The sequence below is a fragment of the Eubalaena glacialis genome, chromosome 3 (genome assembly GCF_028564815.1).
Source record: "Eubalaena glacialis isolate mEubGla1 chromosome 3, mEubGla1.1.hap2.+ XY, whole genome shotgun sequence".
NCBI classification, from domain to species: Eukaryota; Metazoa; Chordata; class Mammalia; order Artiodactyla; family Balaenidae; genus Eubalaena; species Eubalaena glacialis.
This window is the reverse complement of record NC_083718.1, coordinates 103510700-103536146: the sequence shown is the minus strand read 5'-3', so window position 1 is coordinate 103536146 and position 25447 is coordinate 103510700. Positions and strand designations below refer to the sequence as shown.

Genomic DNA, 25447 nt, shown 5'->3' with positions numbered 1-25447 from the left:
TTCCCCGCTGCTCTGTTTCACCACTTACTAAGACACCTGAGGTATTTCCTTGATTTTTTCCTCTTAACAACTTGCCCTACTTCTTCATATAAACCTTAGCATGATCTATGAATTTTTATCTTCAAACTATCTCTTAATTCCTTGCACTTCTTTTCTTGTATCCTCTTCCACCTCTTCATCCAGGTCATCATTACGTCTTGCCTGTTTTCCAAAACAACTTTTCTCCTGTTTGTACTGTTTTACTTCCTCAACTGATTTTACTACAAACCACAAAATAATATTCATAGTATTTAAGTCAAATTACAAACTCACATGCCTAACACTATTACATTTTTATTGCATTTAGACTAAAATCTCAACTCCTCATGATAACCTACAGTACTATACACTATCTGGCATGAACCTAGCCCTCCAACCTCAGCTTTGCTCTTTCCCTTGGCAATCCCATACCCTCAGTCATGATGGACTTTCTTCATTTACTTGAATGGGCCATGTTATTTTTCACCTTGGAGATTTTGGGGGATGTTTACCCCCACTTATTTTGGAATGCTCCTAACCCAGATTTTAGTATGGCTGGCTCCTGTTCTTTATAAGTGGTCCCATAACTCAGTGACTGGCATCACCAGTCATTCAGTTCTGCAAGCAAGAAATCTGGTCTCATCGTTGAAACCCTCTTCTCATATGTCACTCAGACCATCAAGCATTCAACATCACATTCCTAATTTACCTTCTAAATATTTCTCGACTAAGTTCTTTTCTCTCTCCACTGCCACTATCTAGTCATGGTTTTGTTAAATGACTAAAATCTCTTATTTTACCAACATTATTATGAAGAAAACACCACAGACTCACAATTTAAAACCAGACTTTATTGTTTATAACAAATTCATTGCAGGATGGACGCAGGGAGTCCAAACACAAGCCACGGCCTGGGAACACCTCACAGCAGTTTTGTAACACATCAGAATTACATGCTTTCTTTTAGGTAAGATTGTACAGAGAGAACCCTTTTAAGAATTTCCTGGTCGTTAGCAGGGGAGTAGGGTAACCATGATAATCAGGTATGTACGTCCGGGAAGGGAAGATGAACATTATGGACTTAAGGCTGCAAACTTCAAAAAGGATATTTGAAAGGGATTCTATAATGGGATAGCAGTATTTGTACAGGGAGCATATGTGTATAGAGGTTAAAGAGCTTGTCCAGGAGAATAAAACATCAAGGACATCTATTGAAATTGTTACTATTAGCATATCAAACTGATAGAACTTCACATTCTGTTGATTATGGAGGGGCTTGCTTCATCATCAGCATCTACCTTAGCCCTTCCTCTAATCATTCCATTGTCTACTGTGCATCCAGAATGGTCTTCTCAAATCAGAAAACCACCACCAGCACCACCACCTTTCCAAAATTCTGTCAATGGATTACCACTTACCTTAGAATAAAAGGCCAAAATTCTTAGCAGGGCTATTAGACCTTTCTGCATCTGAAGCCTCATCTCCCAAACTCTCCTCTTCAACTTTTTTTTTTTTTCCCTATAGCCATACTAATCTTTTAGTTACTCAGATTCACTGAGCTCCTTTTATCTCCTCAAGTTTAACTCTGGGAAATTCTGCCTCTTCTACTTGGAAGGATCTTTTCTCACCTCTTTCCCTAATTAACTACTATTCATCATTCAATTCTTAGTTCAAAGGCCACTCCTATAAAGTCATTTATCCAGGATTAGGTCAAATTCGCCTACTATTGTCATGACTTTCTGTACTTTTCTTCTTACCACTCACCATAAATCTATAGGACAGTGTCTATTTTGGTCTTTATTGAATCCTCAGTCACAGGACAGGGTCTGGCAGATATTTTAAGGACTCAATAATTATTTGTAAAATAAAGTGACATAATAAAAGAGAAGAAGAAAAGAAAAATATGTCAATTTTTGAGAAGTAGAAACTTAGTAAAGATAAGGCCTTGGAATAGAGTTATTCCTCTCATCCTCAGTCTAATTCTTCCCACATTTCACCAATTCCTGATTACCTTGATTTCTCAGGTCATAAATGTCCTGGGATCTCAATAGAAGCAGAAGAAGTGTAGACATGCCTCAGAGATACCGTGGGTTCAGTTCCAGATCACCATAATAATGCGAGTATCTTAATAAAGCCATTCACAGAATTTTTTTGGCTTCACCAGTGCATGTGAAAGTTATATTTATAGTGTAATCTGTTAAGTGTACAATAGCATTATATCTTTCAAAATGTACGTGCCTGTTTGAAAAAATACTTTATTGCTAAAAGAGGCTCTCATCTGAGACTTCAGTGAGGCATAATAGTTTTACAGTAATAGCATCTAATATCACTGATCGCAGATCACTGTAATAAATATAATCATAATGAGAAAGTTTGAAATATTGCGAGAATTGCCAAAATGTATGACAAAGTAACAAAGTGAACAGATGCTGTTGGAAAATGATGGCTTTAAACTTGCTCTGTGCATGGTTGCCACAGACCTTCAATTTGTAAAAAGTGCAATATCTGCAAAGCACAACAAAACAAGGAATGAGATATGCCTGTATTTGACAAAATTCAACATTCTTCTGTCAACAAATGAAGTATAGAAGGAATGTACCTGAACATAATAAAAGTCGTACAGGACAAGCCCACAGACAACATCATACTGAAAGGTGAAAAGCTGAAAATTTTTCCTTTAATATCAGGAACCTCACCTCTCCTCATTTCTATTCAAAATAGTATGGGAACTTCTAGCCAGAACAATTAGGCAAGACAAAGACATAAAAGACATACAAATGAGAAAGGAAGAATAAACTTGTCTCTGTTTGCAGATGACGTGATTTTATATATGGAAACTCTTAAAGGCTCCAGCAAAAATCTGTTAGAATTAATCAACAAATTCAGTAAATTTACAGAGGACAAGATCAACATGAAAAAATCAATACAATAACAACAAGCTATCAGAGAATGTAAGAAAGCAATCCCATTTACAACCACACCAAAAATAATAAAATACTTAGGAATAATTTAACCAAGGGAGTGAAAGATCTGTATGCTGAAAACTGTAAGACATTGAGGAAAGAAATTGACCCTGGTGGCGCAGTGGTTGAGAATCTGCCTGCCAATGCAGGGGACACGGGTTCGAGCGAGCCCTGGTCTGGGAAGATCCCACATGCCACGGAGCAACTGGGTCCGTGAGCCACATTTACTGAGCCTGCGCCTCTGGAGCCTGTGCTCCGCAACAAGAGAGGCCGCGATAGTTAGAGGCCTGCGCACCGCGATGAAGAGTGGCCCCCGCTTGCCGCAACTAGAGAAAGCCCTCGCACAGAAACGAAGACCCAACACAGCCATAAATAAATTTAAAAAAAAAAAAAAAATTTAAAAAAAAAAAAAAAAAAAGAAATTGAATAAGACGTAAACCAGTGGAAAGATGTCCTATGTTCTTGGATTGGAAGAATTAATATTGTTAAAATGTCCATACCACCCAAAGTGATCTATTATTGACAGTGCAATCCCTGTCAATATTCTAATAGCATTTTTCACAGAAATAAAATTCAATCTTAAAATTCCCATATGGAATCACCAAAGACCTTGAATATCCAAAATCATCTTGAGAACGACAAAGAAAGCTGGAGGCATCACACTTCCTTATTTCAAACTAAATTTCAAAACTACAGTAATCAAAATAGTATGGTATTGGCCCAAAACTAGGCAACAGAGCCCAGAAATAAACCCTCACATATATGGTCAAAGGATGCTTGACAGGGGTGCCAATACCCATCAATGGGGAAAAGATAGTCTCTTCAATAAATGGTGTTGGAAAATCTGGATATCCACATTCAAAATAATGAAACTGGTCCCCTGTCTTACATCACTGAAAAAATTTTATTTGAAATGAAAGACTTAAATGTAGAACCTGACACCATAAAACTCCTAGAAGAGAACAGGAAAACGCTTCAGGATATTGGTCTCAGCAGTGATTTCGTGTATATGACACCAAAAATCACAGACAAAAGAACCCCAAAAATAAACAAGGAGAACAAGATCAAACTAAAAAGCATCTGCATAGCAAAGAAAACGGTCAGTAAAATAAACAAGGCAATCTATGGAATGGGAGAAAATATTTGCAAACGGTGTATCTGTTAAGGAGTTAATATTCAAAATAGATAAGGAACTCTTACAACTCAGTAGCAAAAAACCCAAATAACCCAATTTTAAAATGGGCAAAGGACTGAGTGGACATTTTTCAAAGAAGACATACAACTGGCCAGAGGTACATGAAAATGTGCTCAACATCACTCATCATCAGGGAACTAGCAAATCAAAACCACAAGATATCACCTCACACGTGTTAGGATGTCTATTATCAAAAAGACAAGAGATAACAAGTGTTGGCAAAGATGTGGAAAAAGGTAACCCAGGTATACTGTTGGTAGAAATGTAAATTGATACAACTATTATGGAAAACAGTATGAAGTTCCTCAAAAAATTAAACATAGTACTACCATATGACCAAGCAATCCCACTCCTGCATATAGATTTGAAAGAAATAAAATCAATATCTCGAATTGATATATGCACCCTCATGTTCAGTGCAGTATTACTCACAATAACCAAAACGTGGAAACAACCTAAATGTCTATCAGCAGTGAATGGATAAAGATAATGTTATTTGTCAACTTGAAGGGCATTGTGCTGAGTGAAATAAGCCAGGCAGAGAAAGACAAATCTTGTATGGTATTACTTATGTGTGGTGCGTTAAAAAATTAGAGTTGAACTCATAGGAAGAGAGTAGAAATGGTAGTTGTCAGGGCCTGGTGGGGGGCAGGGGTGAGCAAATGGAGAGATGTAGTCCACAGGGTACAAACCTTCAGTTATAAGGTGAATAAGTCCTGAGGATCTACTGTACAGTGAGGTCACTATAGTTGATAATATGGGATTGTACACTTGAAATTCGTTTAGAATAGATTTTAATAGTGCTTACCAAAAAAAAAAAAAAAAAAAGGAGTTAACTATGTGAGGTGATGGATGTGTGAGCTAAATTGCTCTTGGCAATCACTTCATAGTGCTAATGTTATATCTAATCATCACATTGTACATTTTAAATATATAAAGTTTTATTTGTCAATTATTCTTCAGTAAAGCTAGAAAAAAATCATGGGGAGGTCAAGTACCTTGACGAAACCCCATCACGTTTCTAGGATTTTCAAACCATAAGAGCTGTCAACTCTTTGGTACGCTATGCCCTTATTATGTCAACCAAGTACTCCTAAACAGGCAAAATGATGCCACATGGTCTGGGTATAATACATTTGAAATCTATTTTTTCTTTGTTCACAGTATTTTCTGATCCTTTTCTCATGTGTAATAACTTGTTAACACTTTCTTCCTTTAGATGTTTCATTTTATCTACAGAAGTAATTCTGCCTATGAACAGTGAGTTATTTCTCTTCTCATGGAAGGGAAAGTAACTATTTGTGTTGAAGAATTATTATTTGTGATTAGACTTTCATTTGTAACTCAAAACTGAACCAACAAACACCATCATAGAGTATGACGGATAACAGAATGATTGGGACATTAGCTCATGCCTTTGCAGAGTAATCTCAATATTATGATGATCAGGATCATTTTTTAATATCATTCAGCTTCCAAATAGAGTGCCCCTAGATGCTGAACCAATATATGATAAAAGCTTCCAAAAAGACACTTATGTTCAATAAACCAAATCTCTAAAGAGATTACTTTCTGTGGTATGTAGAGATAAGTCAGATGGTTTTTGCAAAGGATAGAAAAGTCTTCACGTATTTAAACCAAAGTTTTTAGAACATTTGCATTTTGTTCTTATGGCTGTATCAAAGCAGTTTCCTTCCTTCCAATATGAAAGTGTGTGGAAAAAATTTCAGGATCTTTATTCAGGGCTAGTTCAATTGACTTAATTTTTCTTCTCTTTTGTTTCCCACTGCAAGCCTCTTAAAAAAAAAAAAAAGTCTAGAGATAAGGGAAAAAACATCTAGATCCATCAGATGTAGCTTAGAATTTGTTGCAGAAAATTATAAAGTTTTAGAAGAAATCATTCAAGGGCTCCAATAAAAACAATACTTCAAAAAAAAAAACAGAATGGAAAGTGATAGATTAAAAGACCTTTAAAGGTCTTTCACAAGAAATTGAACAGATCAGATGGGCAGATGTGCAGTCTGTTTGCTCTTTTTGTCCTTGAACATAGACTCTGGGGAAATAAAAGTGTGGGTAAGAGCCACTCACATAATTTGTTTTTAGGTAGAAATGGGTGTCTTGAAAGGGTTTAGGTACAAAGAGCACCATTTACACTAGAATAAAAGGTAAAATATGTATTATTTCTCTATAACAGCAAATCTGCAAAATCCAACTGATATTTTGGGATACTTTTCAAGGTCTTATTTGTTATAAAATGATTATATGTGCATCAATTCAATGAATGGACATTTTGGAAACACTTCTTTGAAGCTCAGTTTCCTCACCTGTAAAATGAAAGGAATATCTACTGTTTTAGTCTGATGTATCAAATGAGAAATTGTATATAATATACTAATCATTATTTCTGCCTAAATGCATATTTCTTCATGTCCTCAATAAAGATGTGTTTCTTATTCTTAGTGCTGAGGTCTGTCAGCCTAATACTCTCCTAAAATCTAACTCAAGGAAGAAAGAAAATCACAGAGCATTGGAACTGGAGCAGAACGCAACATTCAACTCTAATTTGAACTGTTGCCAGGGTCAGTCTGTGTGTCCTTAGCTGTAAAAGTCAGTTGACAGAAAACCTCTCTGTCTTGAGTTTAGTACTTCTAATTCAGTTCTAGGTCATAGGATCTGTAGGAATGCCGCTATCAGAAACGTCAGCCTTAGCTTTGTATATTATCTTCCATGTGCTGTAGGGCCGCAAGTAAAGATTAAGTAAATTCTGTAGCTTACAATGAAAGTGCATATCAATCAATCCAACATGTTTATTAAGTGCATAGGACTCTTTTAGGTACTTTGAAACATGTTACCCATGTTTAAGTAGGAGTCTAGTTGTGAGAGCAAAAGAGAACTATGTGATACATTAATAAAAATAGAGGAAAATATTGTAACAGTGTGCATAATGAAGTATGGGTAGTAGGTTGTTTGACTTCAAAGGAGGAAAATGATGCCTGTTCTGAAATGGTTGAGAAAGCTTTGTGGAAAGGGAAAGGCTTGATATATAGATGAGGATTTGTAAGGAGGAGAAAAGAGGAAGGAGTATTCCAAGAAGAAAAGTAGTGACAGAGGCACAGAGGAATGAAAGAGACTGTGTGGTGGTACTAAATAGATTAGTTGATTAGTGAGGCTGGAGAGGGAGATTTATGGGATACGAGGGGAAAATAGGTTGGATAGGTAGAAAGAGACTAATATCAGAAAAACACATTTCCTGTCAAGGCTTTCCTAATAGGTTTGATATATCGATACCAGCAATGGCATTTCTGACTATGTAGAAGATCACTTTCTATGCAAGACTTTTATATGTTTCCATGGGGAAATTCTAGGAACTATCATTCCTTAAACTGATAGTAATACAGAGTTAGTTTATTAAGTTTTAGGTTACATTAATTTTGTGGTCTGCTTCACTCCTCCTACTAGCCCCGAGCTGTGTAGTTTAAATGAAACTGAATTCAACACTTGTAGTCCACTTGCACATAGGTCTGCCAATCTTTGAATCCTTTCAGATTTGTGTAAACCTACATCTGTCAATCCTCACTCCAGGCTATTATTGTCATGTGTTGAAATCACTGATTTTGAATGACAACCTACTTCCTGCTTACTATTTTTATATCACTGGGGATGGAAATAATAGAACTATCCCTTGATTTAACTGTCAGTCCAGTGACACCTCAAGCATACTATAACATTTTACAAAGCCCCTCAATCTGCCAGAAACGGATGGTTTTAGTAATATTGCTGGCTTTGTAGAAGATGAAAGTTTAGCTACGAAATGTTTTCCTGTACCAAAATGAGTACTAATACATTAAAAAAAATTAGAATAGAGACTTACATCCAGCAAAACGCTCCTCCAATGAGAATAAACTTAAAATTTTTTCATTTGAGAAGGAAAGGCATTGTTTGGTATAAAGGATTTTCTGCTTTATAGTCTAAAGATACCAAATTAAGAAATTGGTATCCATTTTTTTTTGTTGTTAAAAAAAAACCAACAAAGGGAAGAAAAATAAAAAGGACTAATATCTATACAGAAATTTTTCTGAGTAAAAGAAAATATTTTGTGTAAATACAGTTTCATGTTATAGAGGTTTAATTTTAGAGGTACTATATGGAAACATTTTCAGTGTGCAGGCTTAGAGGTGTCGCTACATAAGAGTCCATCTTCCTAGGTCCTGGGGTGAAACTTACTGAAAAAGCAAACAAAAGTGTAAGGAAGATACAAATCAAAATGATTACCTTTATTTAAAAGCTAATAATGTATGAGACTCGTTTTTATCAGCGGATGAGCGGCATTCTTAATAGTGAACCTAAGAATTAGATCGACATTTACACTCAAGAGCCTGAACTGGAGCAGGGCTCCCCTGGACGGGGCAGAGCCTCTCTAGAAGAAAAAAGCAGAATACCTTTATCAACCGCCAAGAGAAAGAGAAGGAGCCGGGCTACATGTGTGCAATATTTCCTTCCAAACTCATCAAAAAGACTTTACCCACTTCCTCTAGTGAGTGAAGTGGCAGAGAGACGCCAGAGTGTTCGGTACATGTAGCTATTCCTCAAAATAGAAAAAGAAGATGAATAGAGAAAAATAATCTCCTTCATACTTTTTGGTGTTTTGAAAGGACAATAAGTATGTTGTGTTAAAGTCAAGAGTTTTAAAGAAGAAAAAGAATATGAAAAAATAAAGAACCTCAATTATAGTTTCTTTCTATATATTTTCACTGTTCCTTGCTAGTGACACAGTAATAAATATTCAGAGCTCTCTCTAACAGTTCATTTGCTCTGGAATTCCTATCCATGCCCCATGATTGTCTTTGATTTTTCTCCCCCTTTTGGAGCCTTCCTACCCTTATGCAACATTTGGTCATGGAAAACTCACAAGAATAGCATCCCACAATTTTACAATTTTACTCTCACAATTTCTTCCTTTAAAACTTTTTTTCTTTTTGTTAACTCATCTCAACCAGTAACATGTTTGTCTCTCGAAGGACATACTAACTTCATTACAGTAAACGTAAAAGAGGGTTTACTGGGGAATGTTACAAACACAACACATATAATGCTTCACAGTTTCATTAATCCACAAAGAGTGATGCTTTGGCTGGTACATCTGGACTGGGTGACTACAGAAAGTGCTCAGCAGACAGAGACCCCCCACTTCCCCAATGCATATAAATATGGGAGGGAGCAGCCAATAAGTGGCTTTGTTAGAAAATATGGCTTCTGAGTCCAGCCTCTGGTATTCCCTGTTCTTCTATTGAGCTCACTCAGACCTGTGGAGTCAATCTTCTTAGTAAGCTATCAAAAGAAAAGAGGAAATGAGTCCTCAAATAAAATAAAATGTATCCCTTCTTACTGCCTCAAAAACTTAGTAGGTGTTAATGGCTTAATATATTGATAGTTTATATTAACTGAATTAAATTTTAATGATTATTTTTAAAAATCTCCTGGAGATAATGTCTTTACTCAGAAGTGTGACTGCAGTGGTAGGAATATCTGACAGGGAGGATATGTAGGTAGACTCTGAGCAGTCTTCCAACCGCCAAATGTCAGTCACTGACTACCACGTCACTTTCCACTAGAGGGTAAAGAATGCTCCGAGTGTCAGAATCTGCCATAATCTACTTACACATCAGCTGAAAAGCTGCGTGGAAGTATGTTTGTTTTCTATTTAGCAGTAACATACATATTCCACAGATGTACTCTTATGAGTGCAAATGAGAGAATGTTTCATTTCCTCTGTCAAGGGTACACTTAACAAGGAGCTAAGATCTTTTCAATTGGCGACGTTTAACATGGGACATAGTCTGGTAAAGGCATGGCTAAAGGAGTGATAAGAAGAACACTTACTTTTGTTTTTTAATTATAACTCAAAGCTCTTAATTTTTATTTTATTTATATTTATTTTTGGCTGTGTTGGGTCTTCGTTTCTGTGCGAGGGCTTTCTCTAGTTGCGGCAAGCGGGGGCCACTCTTCATCGCGGTGCGCGGGCCTCTCACTGTCGCGGCCTCTCTGTTGCGGAGCACAAGCTCCAGACGCGCAGGCTCAGTAGTTGTGGCTCACGGGCCCAGTTGCTCCACGGCATGTGGGATCTTCCCAGACCAGGGCTCGAACCCGTGTCCACTGCATTGGCAGGCAGATTCTCAACTGCTGCTCCACCAGGAAGCCCCCAAGAACACTTACTTTTTATAATGTGATTATTTAGGTTGTGTAGGAAAGGGATATTTCCTCTATGATGCATCATTTAGCATAATTATTGATTATTTTTTAGCTATTTATATGTGGATGTAATTTGGGTATACAGAAACAAATTACTTTTAGGAGTAAGGAGAAAATTTGTAATTTTCTAGGTAGGATGACCGTGTAGTCACATAGGTTACAAACGTGTTTTTTAACTTATCAGGACAATCCCCTCCCCCTGCCCCTTTTAAAATTAAAACCTCCTGTGGAAAATCAATGTATAAAACTCTAGTAATGAGGCTCCTCTCTTTGGAATTGCGGTGGGATGTTTGGGAGCTGGATTGCCTGCCCTCACCTCCTCCCTCCTTGTCCAGGACCACTTGAAAACATCTATAGGGGCATGATATGTTGCTTTTAAACTTAAGTACAGGAAGAAATTTTGTAAATGCTATATTTTTGATTTTTAAATTCAATACCTTCTGTGGAAAATGTTTTTGAGACCTTTAAAAGTTACAGTGTTCGAAAGAATATTATGAAATAATCTGTAATATGTCAAAATGTTACTATTTATAACAGCAGCATTTTTATACAATATATTATGTTGAAAATAAGTGGAATGTAACTCACAGGGAGTGTGAAAAGCTGAATAATTTTCAGCTGCAATAATGCTACATAATCAAGAAACTCAAAATCTTGGGAGCTTAAAACAACAAATGCTGAATTTTCCTGCTCTGAGGTCTGCAGTTTGTTTGAGACAGCTCTGCTTCATGATGTCGTTTACCTGAGCTTGACTTCAGGCTGTGAGTTAAAGTCATGTCTGATCCATTTTCTTCAGTCAGTGGCCGCTCAAGGTATGTTCTTTTCATGATGCAAAGCAGAAATACAGGGACCAAGTCTTGTCATGAAAGAACATTTAAAGCCTTTGCTTGCCTCAGTGTGAAAATATTCCATTGATTAAAGCAAGACACATGGACAAGCCTAAGAGCTCTATTAGTGGCTTTGAGTAAGAAGTAATGCCATTTGAATAAGCAGATATACTCTGTATACTTTAATAGGAAGAATTGCAAAGCCATATGGCAAAAGACATGCATGTATATTTCTTTAGCATTGACAAACTACAGAATTTGGAATAATAATCCAGACCAAAATTATCAAAGGCAAATACAGACAAAAAACAAACTCAACATTTATCATGGACACTTCAAGACAAATAGGGTATACTAAATCCACAATGTACTTATTAGACAACATACTTACAAGTACATGCACACTTTCCACTACCATAATTCTAAGATTATGTAGTTTCCTTTCATAGTTAATTATTATAGTTAGCAATAACTTTTAGTGATAATTCCTTCCAGGATATTATCCACATGAACCAGAAGATTCCAACATGTGCATGTGATGAGTATTTATTGTTCATCCCTGTCAAGCATCCCCTCCTCCTTTAGTGGTAACAGTACATAAGTTTCCTGGTAAGAAACTACACAGAGACCATGTTTCACCCATTCTGTTAAGGCACAGTTAGCCTTATTTCTCACCTGCAGGGGTACGCATGTGATCTATGCTGGAACAGTCAGGACATTCCATTCCCTTGTCGCAATGTTTGGTTCAGGGGTGGGTTTATACGCTGAGCCAGACCAATTAAGAGTCAGTCTTGAGTCTTTGGCTTACACTGTTGGGAAAGAAGTACTTACTTTTTTCTCTGAGTTTCCAGTCTGCTGGGAAGTAAGCTTGACACTGCGTTTGACCAGTTTTGCCACCGTGTGGGAAAAGCCTGCCTGAGAATGAAGCCAAGACACTGGAAAGCAGAGCCAAGAGATGGAGACAGAAAATGTCTTGAGGTTTCTTTGAGCTTTTAATTCCAGTCCGAAGCCATCTGTATCCCTTAACTTCCCAGTGACAAAGCTAACAAATTGTTCTTGATTGTTTTTGTCACTTGAAATCCAAAGCATTCATACTAAAACCTATGCTTCTTTTTGCTCTGCAGTCTCTCTCCAAAATTCTCTTTTTCTGGACTCTCTTGTCATATCACTTTGCTAGCACACACATGACCCCTCATTTCAAGGGTCATGTACTCCATGTCATCTTAATGTTTCACTATATCCTGGACTGATACTTAATTCATTTGTTATTTCTCCTGAAAGTGCAGATTTGCTGAATAAAAGGGGTTCTTTAGCCAATAACGTTGTTTCCTCAGTTAGGTTTCATATCAACTCTGTGGTCTCAGTGAAGATGTGTCTGAAGATTCACATGTTTCATTGTATGTCTCAAACTCTGACTCCACCCATTTCCTGTGGCATTGACAGCTTGCCCTCAAAGTCTTCCAGATTCTCTATCTGGAAGATGTGATGCCATATCTCAGACATGATTGTATTCTCCTGAACCGTGTGGCACCAGCCATCTTCCTCCTTTATATTGTGGCTTCCTTGATGCCTGCTAAGCTACCATGTGAAACTGTCTTTTGACTAATATAGACCACCAGCCCCTTCCCTGCTGATGCAAATTCCCCTCGTGCAAAGACCATGCTGTTGAGGCCACACTTCCACGCCAAAGCCGCTATTAGAGCTCTTGAGTGCCAAAGTCTTTTTCTGTTTGGGAAGAATCTCTTTCCTGCAACACTATGTTGCATAAGTCTCAAATCAGTGTTGCCTTTTAATTCAAATGTGTCACAAAGAATTTCAGTGTATATGCATTTGTTCCTTCTGCATACTTTAGCAATCAGTCTGTGGGAATTTGACCACAATCCATCTGAGAGACAGACTCCTCCCTCCTTTCCCTTAACCGTTTGATCAGGTTTTGCCTTTATTTCTTTATGAGTTCTTTCTTCAAGATTTCCTGATTTCTTGGGAAAGAGAGAGGTCTTGTCTCTCTCAGACCTTTTTTATTGGTTGAATTGTATCATTATTACAGCTTCTGATCATGTTGAGAATCCCTCCACAAAACATTTCTGACTGGATACACTGCACTCATGGATTTTTATGGACATTAAATTTACAGTCTGAATTCTACAATACCACTCCATTATCTCCTCTTATTCTTAGAAAAGCAACAAACAAATATATCACTGTAAATTAAGATCACAGAAGCTCAACACTTAAATAGAATGGAGCATACCCTGTAGCCAGGCAGAAAAGCAGAAACACTTTAGAATTCTCAATGGTTCCATCATTCACTGTTAGAAATTAGAGCGCTATTAGAATTATTTCAATCATCAGATGTATTTTTTATTTCCTTTTCTGATTATCTGGAATTATCACTCCGGACTCACTTTGGCACCTAATCCTGCTGCAAACCTCCTGCCCAACCTACCTATAAATCATTCTACTGAGAATAGACTTGTTGCTTTGCTTAGTTACCCTAATGTACTTATAAGATTAGCAATACAACTTAAATGCATCAGTGCTTATATTTTGAAATATGCCTTATCTCAGTACTGTGATCATTAGCACTTAAGACCTTACCGTATCATATCTGAACTCAAAGTCTTTCACAGTGACACTGCTTTTGATGGTAAAACCCACAGTTTCCAAAACATCCAGGACATCAGGAAAGATGTTCTGGTACAACACCGTCACCGAGGGGTTTGCTCAGATGTTCTGTGGTGCAGTGGTGGACTGAATGAGTCTAAAGACCTTATGTCTGGTCAGATTTGGATCCTGTGATTATGTCCTAATGGAATAGAAGCCACAGAATTACCTTCTCTAAACTTAATGTCTTGATGTAGCTAATATTCTATGGTTGTACGTTTTATTAATATCTACTCACCTCAGAATAAAATGTCATACTGAAATTTCTTTTTTTATTTTTTCATTTTTAAATTTTATTTATTTGTTTGTTTGTTTACTTATTTATTTATTCATTTTTGGCTGCATTGAGTCCTCGTTGCTGCACCTGGGCTTTCTCTAGTTACGGTGAACGGGAGCTACTCTTTATCTATCTATCTATTTATTTATTTATTTATTCATGTTTGGCTGCATTGGGTCTTTGTTGCTGTGCGTGAGCTTTCTCTAGTTGTTGCGAGCGGGGGCTACTCTTCCTTGATGTGCATGGGCGTCTCATTGCACTGGCTTCTCTGGTTGCGGAGCACGGGGTCTAGGCACACGGGCTTCAGCAGTTGTGGCACGCGGATTCAGTAGTTGTAGCTCACGGGCTCTAGAGCACAGGCTCAGTAGTTGTGGCTCATGGGCTTAGTTGCTCCGCGGCATGTGGGATCTTCCCAGACCAGGACTCGAACCCGTGTCTTCTGCATTGGCAGGCGGATTCTTAACCACTGTGCCAGCAGGGAAGTCCTCATATTGAAATTTCTTAATTTCTTAAGGCAGAAACTTAAATAACTAAAAACTTTGGTTGGGACTGAAAACAGAACTGAATTGAATATTCCGTTTCTGTTTGAAATCGAAACATTACAAATGCTTGCACTAGATAGTTAAGACAATATTTTGACTGTGAAATCAGTTGGCCCTAATTGTTATTTTCCTTCTATTAGTGAAGGACTTAAAAAAAAGATCTAATCCTAGTTAAATAACACGATTACAGACTTTGTAGATATATATAATGCCAGATGTTTAAAAAGGTTAATATTCCCTCAATAAGGAAAACATTGTTATAAAAGGTCACTTAGATGGTATTGCTGGGAGATTTTATGGATGTTCTTCACCTGTTTAACATTTTTATTGATAGTTCTTTTCAGATTACAAATAAACAGTTTGTGCTCTAAGTATGTATTCATGTTAAAATTTACTTTGTAAAACATGCTTCTTACGGGAATACAGTTTTACTTTACTCTCCCTTTTATCACACACTGTTTAGCTGTGCTGACTGTGTGCGTGTGTGTGTGTGTGTGTGTGTGAGAGAGAGAGAGAGAGAGAGAGAGAGAGAGAGAGAGACTTGAGTATTCTAAGCTTTTTCCTGCCTTGGGCTTTTACTATTGTACTTTGTTCTATCTAGATTTCTCTTTCTCTGATCTTCAAATCACTAGCTCCTTCTAAACCTCCAAATTCTAGTTGAAAATCACTTTCTTGAAGATACCTTCCCAGACTATTCAGTCTAAAATACCCTGATGGTGAAGTCATTTTCTATTTCATTACACTGTTATTTCATATTAGTTCTTATTGCCATCTTGAAGTGTTTTATTATTATTATTATTATTAACTCATGTATTTTCTGTTTTTCCACTCGAATGTAAGCTGCTCAAGAACAAAATCTTGTCCATCTTTTTCATCATTGTATCCTGAGTATTATCCATGTGCTTAGCAAAAAGCAGGCACTCAGTTAATGCTTGTTGAATGAATGGACTTCTTCCTGCCTGTACTATATTCTCTCTAGCAGGATTTCATGTACATTAAGAAGGAAAATGGATGCAAATTTATTGATGTAGTGTTTGATCAGGTAGAAGAGATATTTGGTTATAAGAAATAAGAGAGAGAGAGAAAGAAAAAAGCCACACTCTACTGCTATAGCCAATGCATTAAGCACAGGATTTGATGGAGAGGGGAGGGAGGAGGGGAAAGGTCTGTTGCCTCAATGCATGTGCATCCATCTTCCAAATAGTTTCTTAAATCTTAATCCAGAAATTGAAATAACTACAAATTTTCTTTGAAGGTGAAACCAGAACTGAATTGAATATTCTGTTTCTTTTTGAAATTGAAACATTACAAATGTTTGCAATAGATAGTTCAGGCAAAATTTCCACTGTGAATTCAGTTGGCCCTAATTGTTAATCTCCTTCTCTCAGTGAAGGACTTCAGAAATATGATCGAATCCTAGTTAAATAATACATGATTACGGACGTTTTATATACATATAGATATATAAAATGCCAGATGTTTAAAAATGGTTAATATTCCCTCAAAAAGGAAAACATTGTTCTAAAAGGTCATTTAAGTGTCATTCCTAGGAGATTTTATGGCTGTTCTTCACCTGTTTAACATTATTATTGATAGTTCTTTTCAGATTATGAATAAATGGTGTGTGCTCTAAGTGTTTATTCATGTTAATATTTACATTGTAAAATATGCTTCTTACAGGAATATAAATAGTTGCTGGAAAGAACACTGACAGCTTGAAAGCAAAATGAAGTTCTTTCTATTGCTTTCAGCCATTGGATTCTGCTGGGCTCAGTATGCCCCAAATACCGAATCTGGACGGACATCTATTGTCCATCTGTTTGAGTGGCGCTGGGTTGATATTGCTCTTGAATGTGAGCGATACTTAGCTCCCAAAGGATTTGGAGGGGTTCAGGTGGGTATTGTTCACAGTATAAATTGCAGACTTCGCTGTGCTTAGAGTAAATGGTATTATGCTCTGTGTCTGTGAAGCTGGGACAACATTTTACTTCACAAATAAGTACTCTAAGTAAAACAGTTTTCTGAGGAAGAAAAAAATTTGAAATTGTTGGCAACTTCATGTTTTATTTCTAATACAATATTTTTTTTCAGCAGGACATTTCCAATGTGAAGTTAATATTTTCTAATGGTTGTCAAGGAATGTGGCTGCATATACAAAGATTCAGAAACAAGTTTAGACTCTTGAGTCGTTTCTAGACTATTCAGTGATACAAAGTAAGCTGTAATTTGATACTTACTACTGTTGTTTTATTTGTAGGTTTCCCCACCCAATGAAAATGCGGTAATTAATAACCCTTCAAGACCTTGGTGGGAAAGATACCAACCAGTTAGCTACAAGTTATGTACAAGATCAGGAAATGAGGATGAATTCAAAGACATGGTGACTAGATGTAACAACGTTGGTGTAAGTGAATTAAAGTTCCCTTTAAAAGTATTATATAGAAAAAGGATTTCTCTCTCTTGCCTCCTGTTCCTTTCAAGCACAACGATTTTCATATATTTTAAAATTTTACTTCATGCTTTAGCCATAAATTAAAATGTAATTGTTACCTTATGTTCAGCTTTTGTAAATATTTATTTATGCACTAAAGAAGATGTAAGTAAAAGTTTAAGGCCACGAACTTACTCATACAGCAAAATACCAACTTTTAACCCTTCTGGCTGCATGCATTTCTGAGGAACACTTTTCCAGTTAGGAATCGGAAATTCCAGTTACAGTATTGGCTGTTACTTTTATGTGACTTGTGTCTCCACCCATAATTCCTGGGCCTTTCTTCCCATAGGTTCTTTGATGGTAAATAATTATTTTCTCTTTGATGAGGAGCATAACAAGAGACAATACCTACTGATCCTAAATAGATAGTAGAGACTGGCTTTTTATTTCCTAGGATGACCCATGGAAATTGCAAAAACCAATCATCTCTCCTGCCTAATCTGATTCTTTTCTCCTGCCCCTCCCCGCCAAAAAAAAAAAGGGCCTTTGCATTTTTTCACAGTTATGGTAGTTTTGGGTTCTCTTAATTTGTCATATATGTAAATATTCCACCAAGTGGCTAGAATGCATGTAGGGCTTTAGTTCACAATGATTTCCTTTCACATTTGACTGTTGCTCTTCTAGGAAGGTAAGTTATAAAATAACAAAGAAATATTTTGGAGTGTTATTAATGTGCTGTAAACTCAAATTAATACTATTATAAATTTCTACCTTTCTCTAGGTCCCATTGAAATAGAAATTTTGCCTTTCAGGTCCGTATTTATGTGGATGCTATAATTAATCATATGTGTGGAAATGGTGTGGCTGAAGGAACGAGCAGTACTTGTGGGAGTTACTTCAACCCTGGAACTGAGGATTTTCCAGCAGTCCCATACTCTGGTTGGGATTTTAATGGCGGTAAATGTAAAACTGGAAGTGGAGACATTGAGAACTATAATGATGCTTCTCAGGTAATTAGCAAAAAGAGCTGTCTATGCCTTTTATTATCCACATGTAGCTTATTGATCTCATTTTAAATATTAGTGGAGATTCCTTAGAACAGGATTCCAAGCCTGACTGTTCAAACAAAGAATCTCAAATCGATATTTAAAACATTTTTCCCAATTAAATTTTTCACAATGAAAAAGCTCATCCACTGTATTTCCTACATTCTCCATTTTTATACTAGAAAATGTTTCAAAGGTATGTCCATACTAGAATGTCAGTATCCCCAGAGACCAATGCAAGATACTATAGAAATATCTATTAATGAATAAATGAATGAATAATCAAATGGATTCTCAGGCAAAGATGATGCTTTATGTACCAATCACAACATTTTTTACATCAATAGGTCCGAGATTGTCGTCTGGTTGGTCTTCTTGATCTTGCACTGGAGAAAGATTATGTGCGCTGCACGATTGCTGAATATCTGAACCGTCTCATTGACATTGGTGTAGCAGGGTTCAGAATTGATGCTTCTAAGCACATGTGGCCTGGAGACATGAAGGCAATTTTGGATAAACTGCATAATCTAAACACAAGATGGTTCCCTGCAGGAAGTAAACCTTTCATTTACCAGGAGGTACATCAATACATATATGTGCAGATAAAACAAAGATTCATCAGAAAGTAAATGGCAGATTTCATTAAAAGTGCAATTTCTGTAGGTTAATGGCTGACTCATGTATACGGAGGAGTGTTCCTTAAACTCCTTTGATTCAGAGACAGCATATCTGACTCTATCACAGGAGCTTTTTTATGCAAGTGCCGAGAATTTTTTTAGGCTGCCAAAAATCTCTGTGTCATGTATCATCTCCCTAGAGACCATTATAGAAGACAGATAAGAATATAGTTGTTGTCTTGAGCCAGGCTATGTGACTTAAATTCTTGGCTATAGTGCTGTTAGCTGTGTCTGTTTAGGCAAATTGATTAACCTCTCTGAGCAATAATTTTTTCAAAGTTTATCGAAAGGAATAATGATAATGGTTATGTCTTTGTTTTCTTTGGAGAATTAAAGAGGTAATATTTAGCAAGCACTTAGAAATATTGCCAGCTGGATATTAAGTGCTCTGTAAGTGTGAGCTATTCTTATCATTTATGTGCAAGACTAAATTAGGTCAGCATTCTCACAGGACAACAGGTTACTTTGTCATGTTACTTTTAATATTGTAGCATAGATTTTAACAAAGGAAAATAAGAATCTTAACATAAGCAAAAGCATTTGGGGCATTTCACATAACATAAATAGTATAAAGTTATTTTCTATATAATAGTAACTCATTAGTTAAAATTCTTTTCAGCTCTTATTTAAAACGATATTTTCTTTTTGATTTCTACTAGGTAATTGATCTGGGTGGTGAGCCAATTAAAAGCAGTGAGTACTTTGGAAATGGCCGTGTGACAGAATTTAAATATGGTGCAAAACTAGGCACAGTTCTGCGCAAGTGGAATGGAGAGAAGATGTCTTACTTAAAGTAAGTGAAATACAATTGATCCTTTGAAGTATTTCACGGATTTATTTGTGATATTACCCCAACATGAATTTTCCTCTTTAAGCCTTCTTATTTAGACAACATCCAAGGATTCATTTACTAATAGCAAGTGTCAGAGTTCCCCAAACGCCAAATTATCATCATTATTTAGAACGGCAATCACGAGGAAGTAATTTTAGAGACCCAAAACATCACATAGAGATTTTAATCCTGGTATTATACGTCTCTACTAGATTTGACTAATGTTTGCACATAAATTGTGCAGGCCAGGTTATTGTTAAAATGATTCTGTACTTTATGAAGTCCCTACAATGTGGCCATACTATAGAATTTACATATATTAATCAATTAATTTCAAATATTAAAATATTTATATTATAACAATATAATATTGAAGCCTTATTTAAAAACAGTTTGCCATTGTGTATAAAATGATAAGAATGTTGAACCTTCTGCAGTCCATCTAAATTATAATTTAGTGAAACTTCTAAAATAACTTTTATAACAAAAATCTTATACCTGTAACATGAATGTAAGTCAAGTAATTCCTACATATATACATGCATGAAATGAATTTGTAGATAATATATCTATATAGTTTATATTTTGAAAGCCCTACAGAATAATCATTTAATTAGAGAATTTCATTAGAGGGTGCTATTCTGAACGAAATACACATGTAGGTTACTCTAAAAGCTATTGTAAAAGAATACGTATAGGTGCTTTTAAGATTTTTTTTTTTCTTTTTAAATAGGAACTGGGGAGAAGGCTGGGGTTTCATGCCTTCTGACAGAGCACTTGTCTTTGTTGATAACCATGACAATCAGCGAGGGCAGGGAGCTGGGGGAGCATCTATTCTTACATTCTGGGACACTAGGTAAGAAACAAAGTTCCCCATTTTTAAACCTACATTTTAATGATATTAAAAATATTATTTTCTTCTATAATGTTATAGACTGTACAAAATGGGAGTTGGATTTATGCTCGCTCATCCCTATGGATTTACACGAGTAATGTCAAGCTACCGTTGGCCAAGACATTTTGAAAATGGACAAGTAAGTTTTGGTATTGTCCAAAATGTCTTTTCCTCAAGAAAAAGAGGTTAATTTTGTTTTAATTTCACATGATGCTATTACATTCGGTATTTTTTGTATCAAATATTTATTAAGTGTAGACCTGATGCAGGACTCTTTTAACAATGCAGTGGATATTAAAAAAATTAAAATTAATGATTTCTATGGACAAAGAGTATGTAAGCTATTTCAAAATATAACAAAGGTAGCCCCTCACCAAACAAAACAAAACACACTTAAAAATAGGATACAGTGAGTAAAATATGTATTTCTCATAAGTACCTATTTCATAGAGTTGACATGGTGATTACAAATTAACACTTCAAAAAAATTAAAACAGTACATGCACTACAGTACGAGCAATATAAATATTTGTTAAATACTTTTAAAAGAAGTTTTTTGGGAAGCAAAGAGATGATCCAATTGGACCTAGGTTCAATAGAGAAAGTATGGTATAACAGGAAAGAAAGTATATGTGTTAAAGAAGAGACATTTGCTGACTCTGCTGGGATTGTTAAAGATGAAAAAAATTTGGGCGGTATGGTAAAGACAATAATCTGAGTAATAATTAAAAAAAAACTGAGAAATAAGATTATTAAAGAATATATTTGGCAAGTTAGTGGACAGTTTTCAAACTGAAGATTTCAAATGCAACATCATACAGCAACTTCATACCTGAAGTAGAAAATTCTCTTCGCTGCAAACCAGATAAATATTTATCTAGTTTCTAGTAGATTATTTTCAAATTGAGAAGTCCACTACTTTGTACAGCAACTCATTCTATTGTTAGATAGCCTTAATATTTAGAAGATGTCCCTTTATATTGAGCCAACTTCTTGTAATTACCACTAACTGGTCTTATTTCTGATGGCCAGAGTCATGGCGTATGTCCATTTCCCCTTTTCCCATAACATTTCCAAGACTTCTCCAGGACTTGTGCATGCTAACAACTCTTAGTTTTGTCCACTATTCATCATACAACAGGATTTAAGACAGACCTTTATAACCTTCCTAGACATAATCTGTTTTTTCCTATGATTATCTTTGAAAGTACCAATCAGAAACCACAATATTAAAAATTTGGTCAATTTAGTAAGGGATATTGTGATGCTTTGATTAGTACATTTATTTAACAAAGAAGAATGAAAGAAACTAATATTTATTTAGCAATTATCATGTGGAAAGCATTTTTACATACCTCGTTTAATTTTTATAGCCACTAAGTAATATCTTCACTTTACTGAAGAGGAAAATCAGGCACCGAAGTTTTGTATATTAACTAAGTTTTTGTAGCTAGTACTAATAGAAGCTATCTTTTAGTCCTGCTGCTTCTGACACTAAAGGCCTTGCCATTTCAGTGACATTGCACTACCTAGAGTGATATTAAGAAGTCATTGCAATTCCTTGCAAAGAAAATGAGAGGGTAAGAGAATCATAGCCTTGTTTGAAATATGGCACTAGAGAATGGGAAGTTAGGGGGAAGATAAATTCAGTAAAAATACGGAACAAGTGGATTCTCAATGAAGACACTACAGAGACACATAAAGGACAGATTGGGTTTGGTGGACTGAATAAGGACACATGTAATGTTAATAATGTGAGCTTTTAAAATGTATTAATATAGTTTTGTTAATTGAGGATGTTAATGATTGGATTGGGCCACCAAATAATAATGGAGTCATTAAAGAAGTTACTATTAATCCAGATACTACTTGTGGCAATGACTGGGTCTGTGAACATCGATGGCGTCAAATAAGGTAGGAATACTTATTTAGAGATATCCTCTAATAATACAGTTTCTTAACATTTTGTTTTAAACTGTTGACATATTCATCGGCATTTCCTATGCTATTTTGTGTTTAGGAACATGGTTGTGTTCCGTAATGTAGTTGATGGCCAACCTTTAACAAACTGGTGGGATAATGGTAGCAACCAAGTAGCTTTTGGAAGAGGAAACAGAGGATTCATTGTCTTTAACAATGATGACTGGTAAGTAGACATCAATTAGAAATAATTATACCAACATGTTCTTGGTTTATTCTTTTCCTGTTCATTTACTTCTTTCATATCTGAAAAATCCTTTAGTCAGCAGATTAAGAAAACATAGTGATCAGCAGAAAAATGATGATGACTCTTATTCTTTTGATCTCCTCTCTTTATAAGGGCTTTCTCTTCTAAGTAGAGTTATTTTTTGTACACTTGTGCATATCATGGGCAGATATGATGCACATATATATGCTAACATATACACCTCACATAAATATTCACATAATATAAAGGTTGTGAAATCCCTAGAAGACTGTCTTCTAGCACTTTTAAAATAAATAATGGAAAAATACTGCCTCAGGATGGAAATATCTTTTTTTCTGTCTCTTTTTTTTCACCTACCCTCGTATCTAGTTCTTTGGTCTTCTTTTTTCACTGTCCTGTCTTTCTGTGACAAATAATACTTTTTAAAGCATACATATATATATATAAAGAATACATATGTTATGGTCATTGATTGACCTCAGGAGATTTTTTAGTTTTAGTTCTGAAACATCTCATTACTGGCTTTTCATTTGTGACACTTATATTCTCTGTCTCAAGTATACTGATTCCCTCACACAGAGAACTATAGCTCAGAAGACCTCTTTGCAAGCAGTTGAAATACCTTTGTCCAAGGCTTACTTCCACTCATGCTTAGCTCACTCTAGCCCAAATTATATTTTACTGACAAAAAATAAATCAAGTGTATGTCTTTCTTCCCCAAGACTCCATTGCCAGTCCTTTAATTTCTGTCTTTTGTAGATGGGAGAATCAAAATAAATTTGTGGGACAGCTTTGTATTTTAAAACCATATACATCTTCATAGAAATGCGAGATTATTTTTATCTCCAGCCCAAATTTCTTTGACCCTCTTGAAAAAAAAAAAGGTTTTTAAAGAAATAATCATATTTAAATTCTTGACAGTAATCAGTATTTTCTTAAGTTCAGATGAAGACAAATTTAAAATGTGTGTGTTTACCACAGGAATCAATTTTCTCTAAGGGAGCCAACTCAACCAAATCTTCACTGATACTCTTCAACCTTTTTTTTTTTTTTTAATAATATTTACTCTTGACTAGGTTACGCCTAAGTCTTCTCTTCTATAAGAATATTGTTGGCCCTAAGAAAACTACTTACAGCCACTGGGGAGGCCTTTGTATTTAGATTTTATTTTCATTGAGACCTTGACTGCTTAGAGTTCTACAGCACAAAGTTAAACTCTTTGTTTTAGAGATAGTCTGTATTCTTGCTTTTAATTGTGGTGAAATCTTAAATTTTATTTTACAGGGCATTATTTTCAACTTTGCAAACTGGTCTTCCTGCTGGTACATATTGTGATGTCATTTCTGGAGATAAAATTGGTAACGATTGTACAGGAATTAAAATCTATGTTTCCGGCGATGGCAATGCTAATTTTTCTATTAGTAACTCTGCTGAAGATCCATTTATTGTGATTCATGCTGAATCTAAATTATAAAGTTTGAATTAAATACATACACACAGAGAAATAAAAGGTGTTTCTGTTCTTATATATATATAATCTATAACTTCTCATAATTCATTAATTTTTGGTTAAAGCTCTAATAAGTAACCAACTTGAAAAACTCAGAAAGGCATAAAAAAAAGTATACTTAAATAATTATAATATCATTACAATCAACATTTTGTTATGTTTTAGAAGATTCTCATTAACCTTTTTGTCAAAGGCATTTCTAAGAACTCAGAAAAGCATGTTGAAAAACATGTTTGTTGCCATTAACACCATTTGCCCAGCTATGTATCTCTAATATATGTCTGTATTTCTTACATAGGGTGTTTCTAACAATTAGTTAGGGGTAGCTGATTTAATGATGATTCCCATACAAAGTCATAACACTTGGGTGCTTTTCACAATATAAAGGCCCTTTCATGTTTAATAAGTTAAAAACTAAAAGAAACATATTATGTAGTCTATAATAATTAATTATCTGGAGCTCACAAGGAATCTTCTCCTACATTCTCTATATTCTTTTTTTCATTCTCTTTCCAATGGCTTTCACATGATGATGTTGTATGACTTTGGTTTCCTCTCTTAACCAAATTGATTCTGTGAGGGAGGAAAACTAAGTCAGGAAGGTTGTTCTGGTACAACACCATCTCTGAGAGGCTTGCTCTATGCTCTGCCATGCGGTACTGGATTGAATGAGTCTAAAGATCTTATATCTGGTCAGATTTGGGTCCTGTTCTTATGTCCTAATAGAACAGAAGCTACAGTATTACCTTCTCTATATTTAGTGTCTTGATTTAGCTGATAGTCTATGGTTGTATGTATTATTATCTATTAACTTCAGAATAAAATGTCGTATTGAAATTGAAGAGGCATGTTGGGACTTTGCTAAAGAAGGTTCCTTGGTGCAGGTACAATGAGATATAAAATGAAACCTCTGTTTCCTAGTGGTAGATTTTGTAAGAACTGGGTGTCACTTTAGGAATTCTGCCCAGTTCTATCTTAGGAATTTTTATTCTATCAATGTCAATACTCTCTGTAATTTAATTTGACTGAGATATGTCTTTTTTTTTAAACATCTTTATTGTAGTATAATTGCCTCACAATGCTGTTCCAGTCTCCGCTGAACAACAAAGTGAATCAGCCACATGTATACA

The 25447-nt window shown here is 35.6% G+C and overlaps 1 protein-coding gene across 1 annotated transcript; it reads left to right on the top strand.

The window, feature by feature from the left end:
* Nucleotides 1-12182: 12182 nt before the first annotated feature.
* On the top strand, nucleotides 12183-24295 carry LOC133088359 (pancreatic alpha-amylase). Its single transcript, XM_061186250.1, has 11 exons — nucleotides 12183-12230; nucleotides 16416-16629; nucleotides 16993-17139; nucleotides 17982-18179; nucleotides 18563-18793; nucleotides 19552-19685; nucleotides 20458-20580; nucleotides 20659-20758; nucleotides 22415-22533; nucleotides 22640-22765; nucleotides 24092-24295. The coding sequence occupies exons 2-11, from the start codon at nucleotides 16462-16464 to the stop codon at nucleotides 24279-24281; spliced, it is 1536 nt and encodes a 511-aa protein (XP_061042233.1). The 5' UTR covers nucleotides 12183-12230; nucleotides 16416-16461; the 3' UTR covers nucleotides 24282-24295.
* The last annotated feature ends 1152 nt before the right edge of the window (nucleotides 24296-25447 follow it).

Coding starts and splice junctions, on each gene's coding strand:
- LOC133088359 (XM_061186250.1), top strand. CDS start 16,462: ATGAAGTTCTTTCTATTGCTTTCAGCCATTGGATTCTGCTGGGCTCAG. Junction 16,630..16,992: donor AAGGATTTGGAGGGGTTCAG/GTGGGTATTGTT, acceptor TTTTATTTGTAG/GTTTCCCCACCCAATGAAAA. Junction 22,534..22,639: donor CATCGATGGCGTCAAATAAG/GTAGGAATACTT, acceptor TTTTGTGTTTAG/GAACATGGTTGTGTTCCGTA.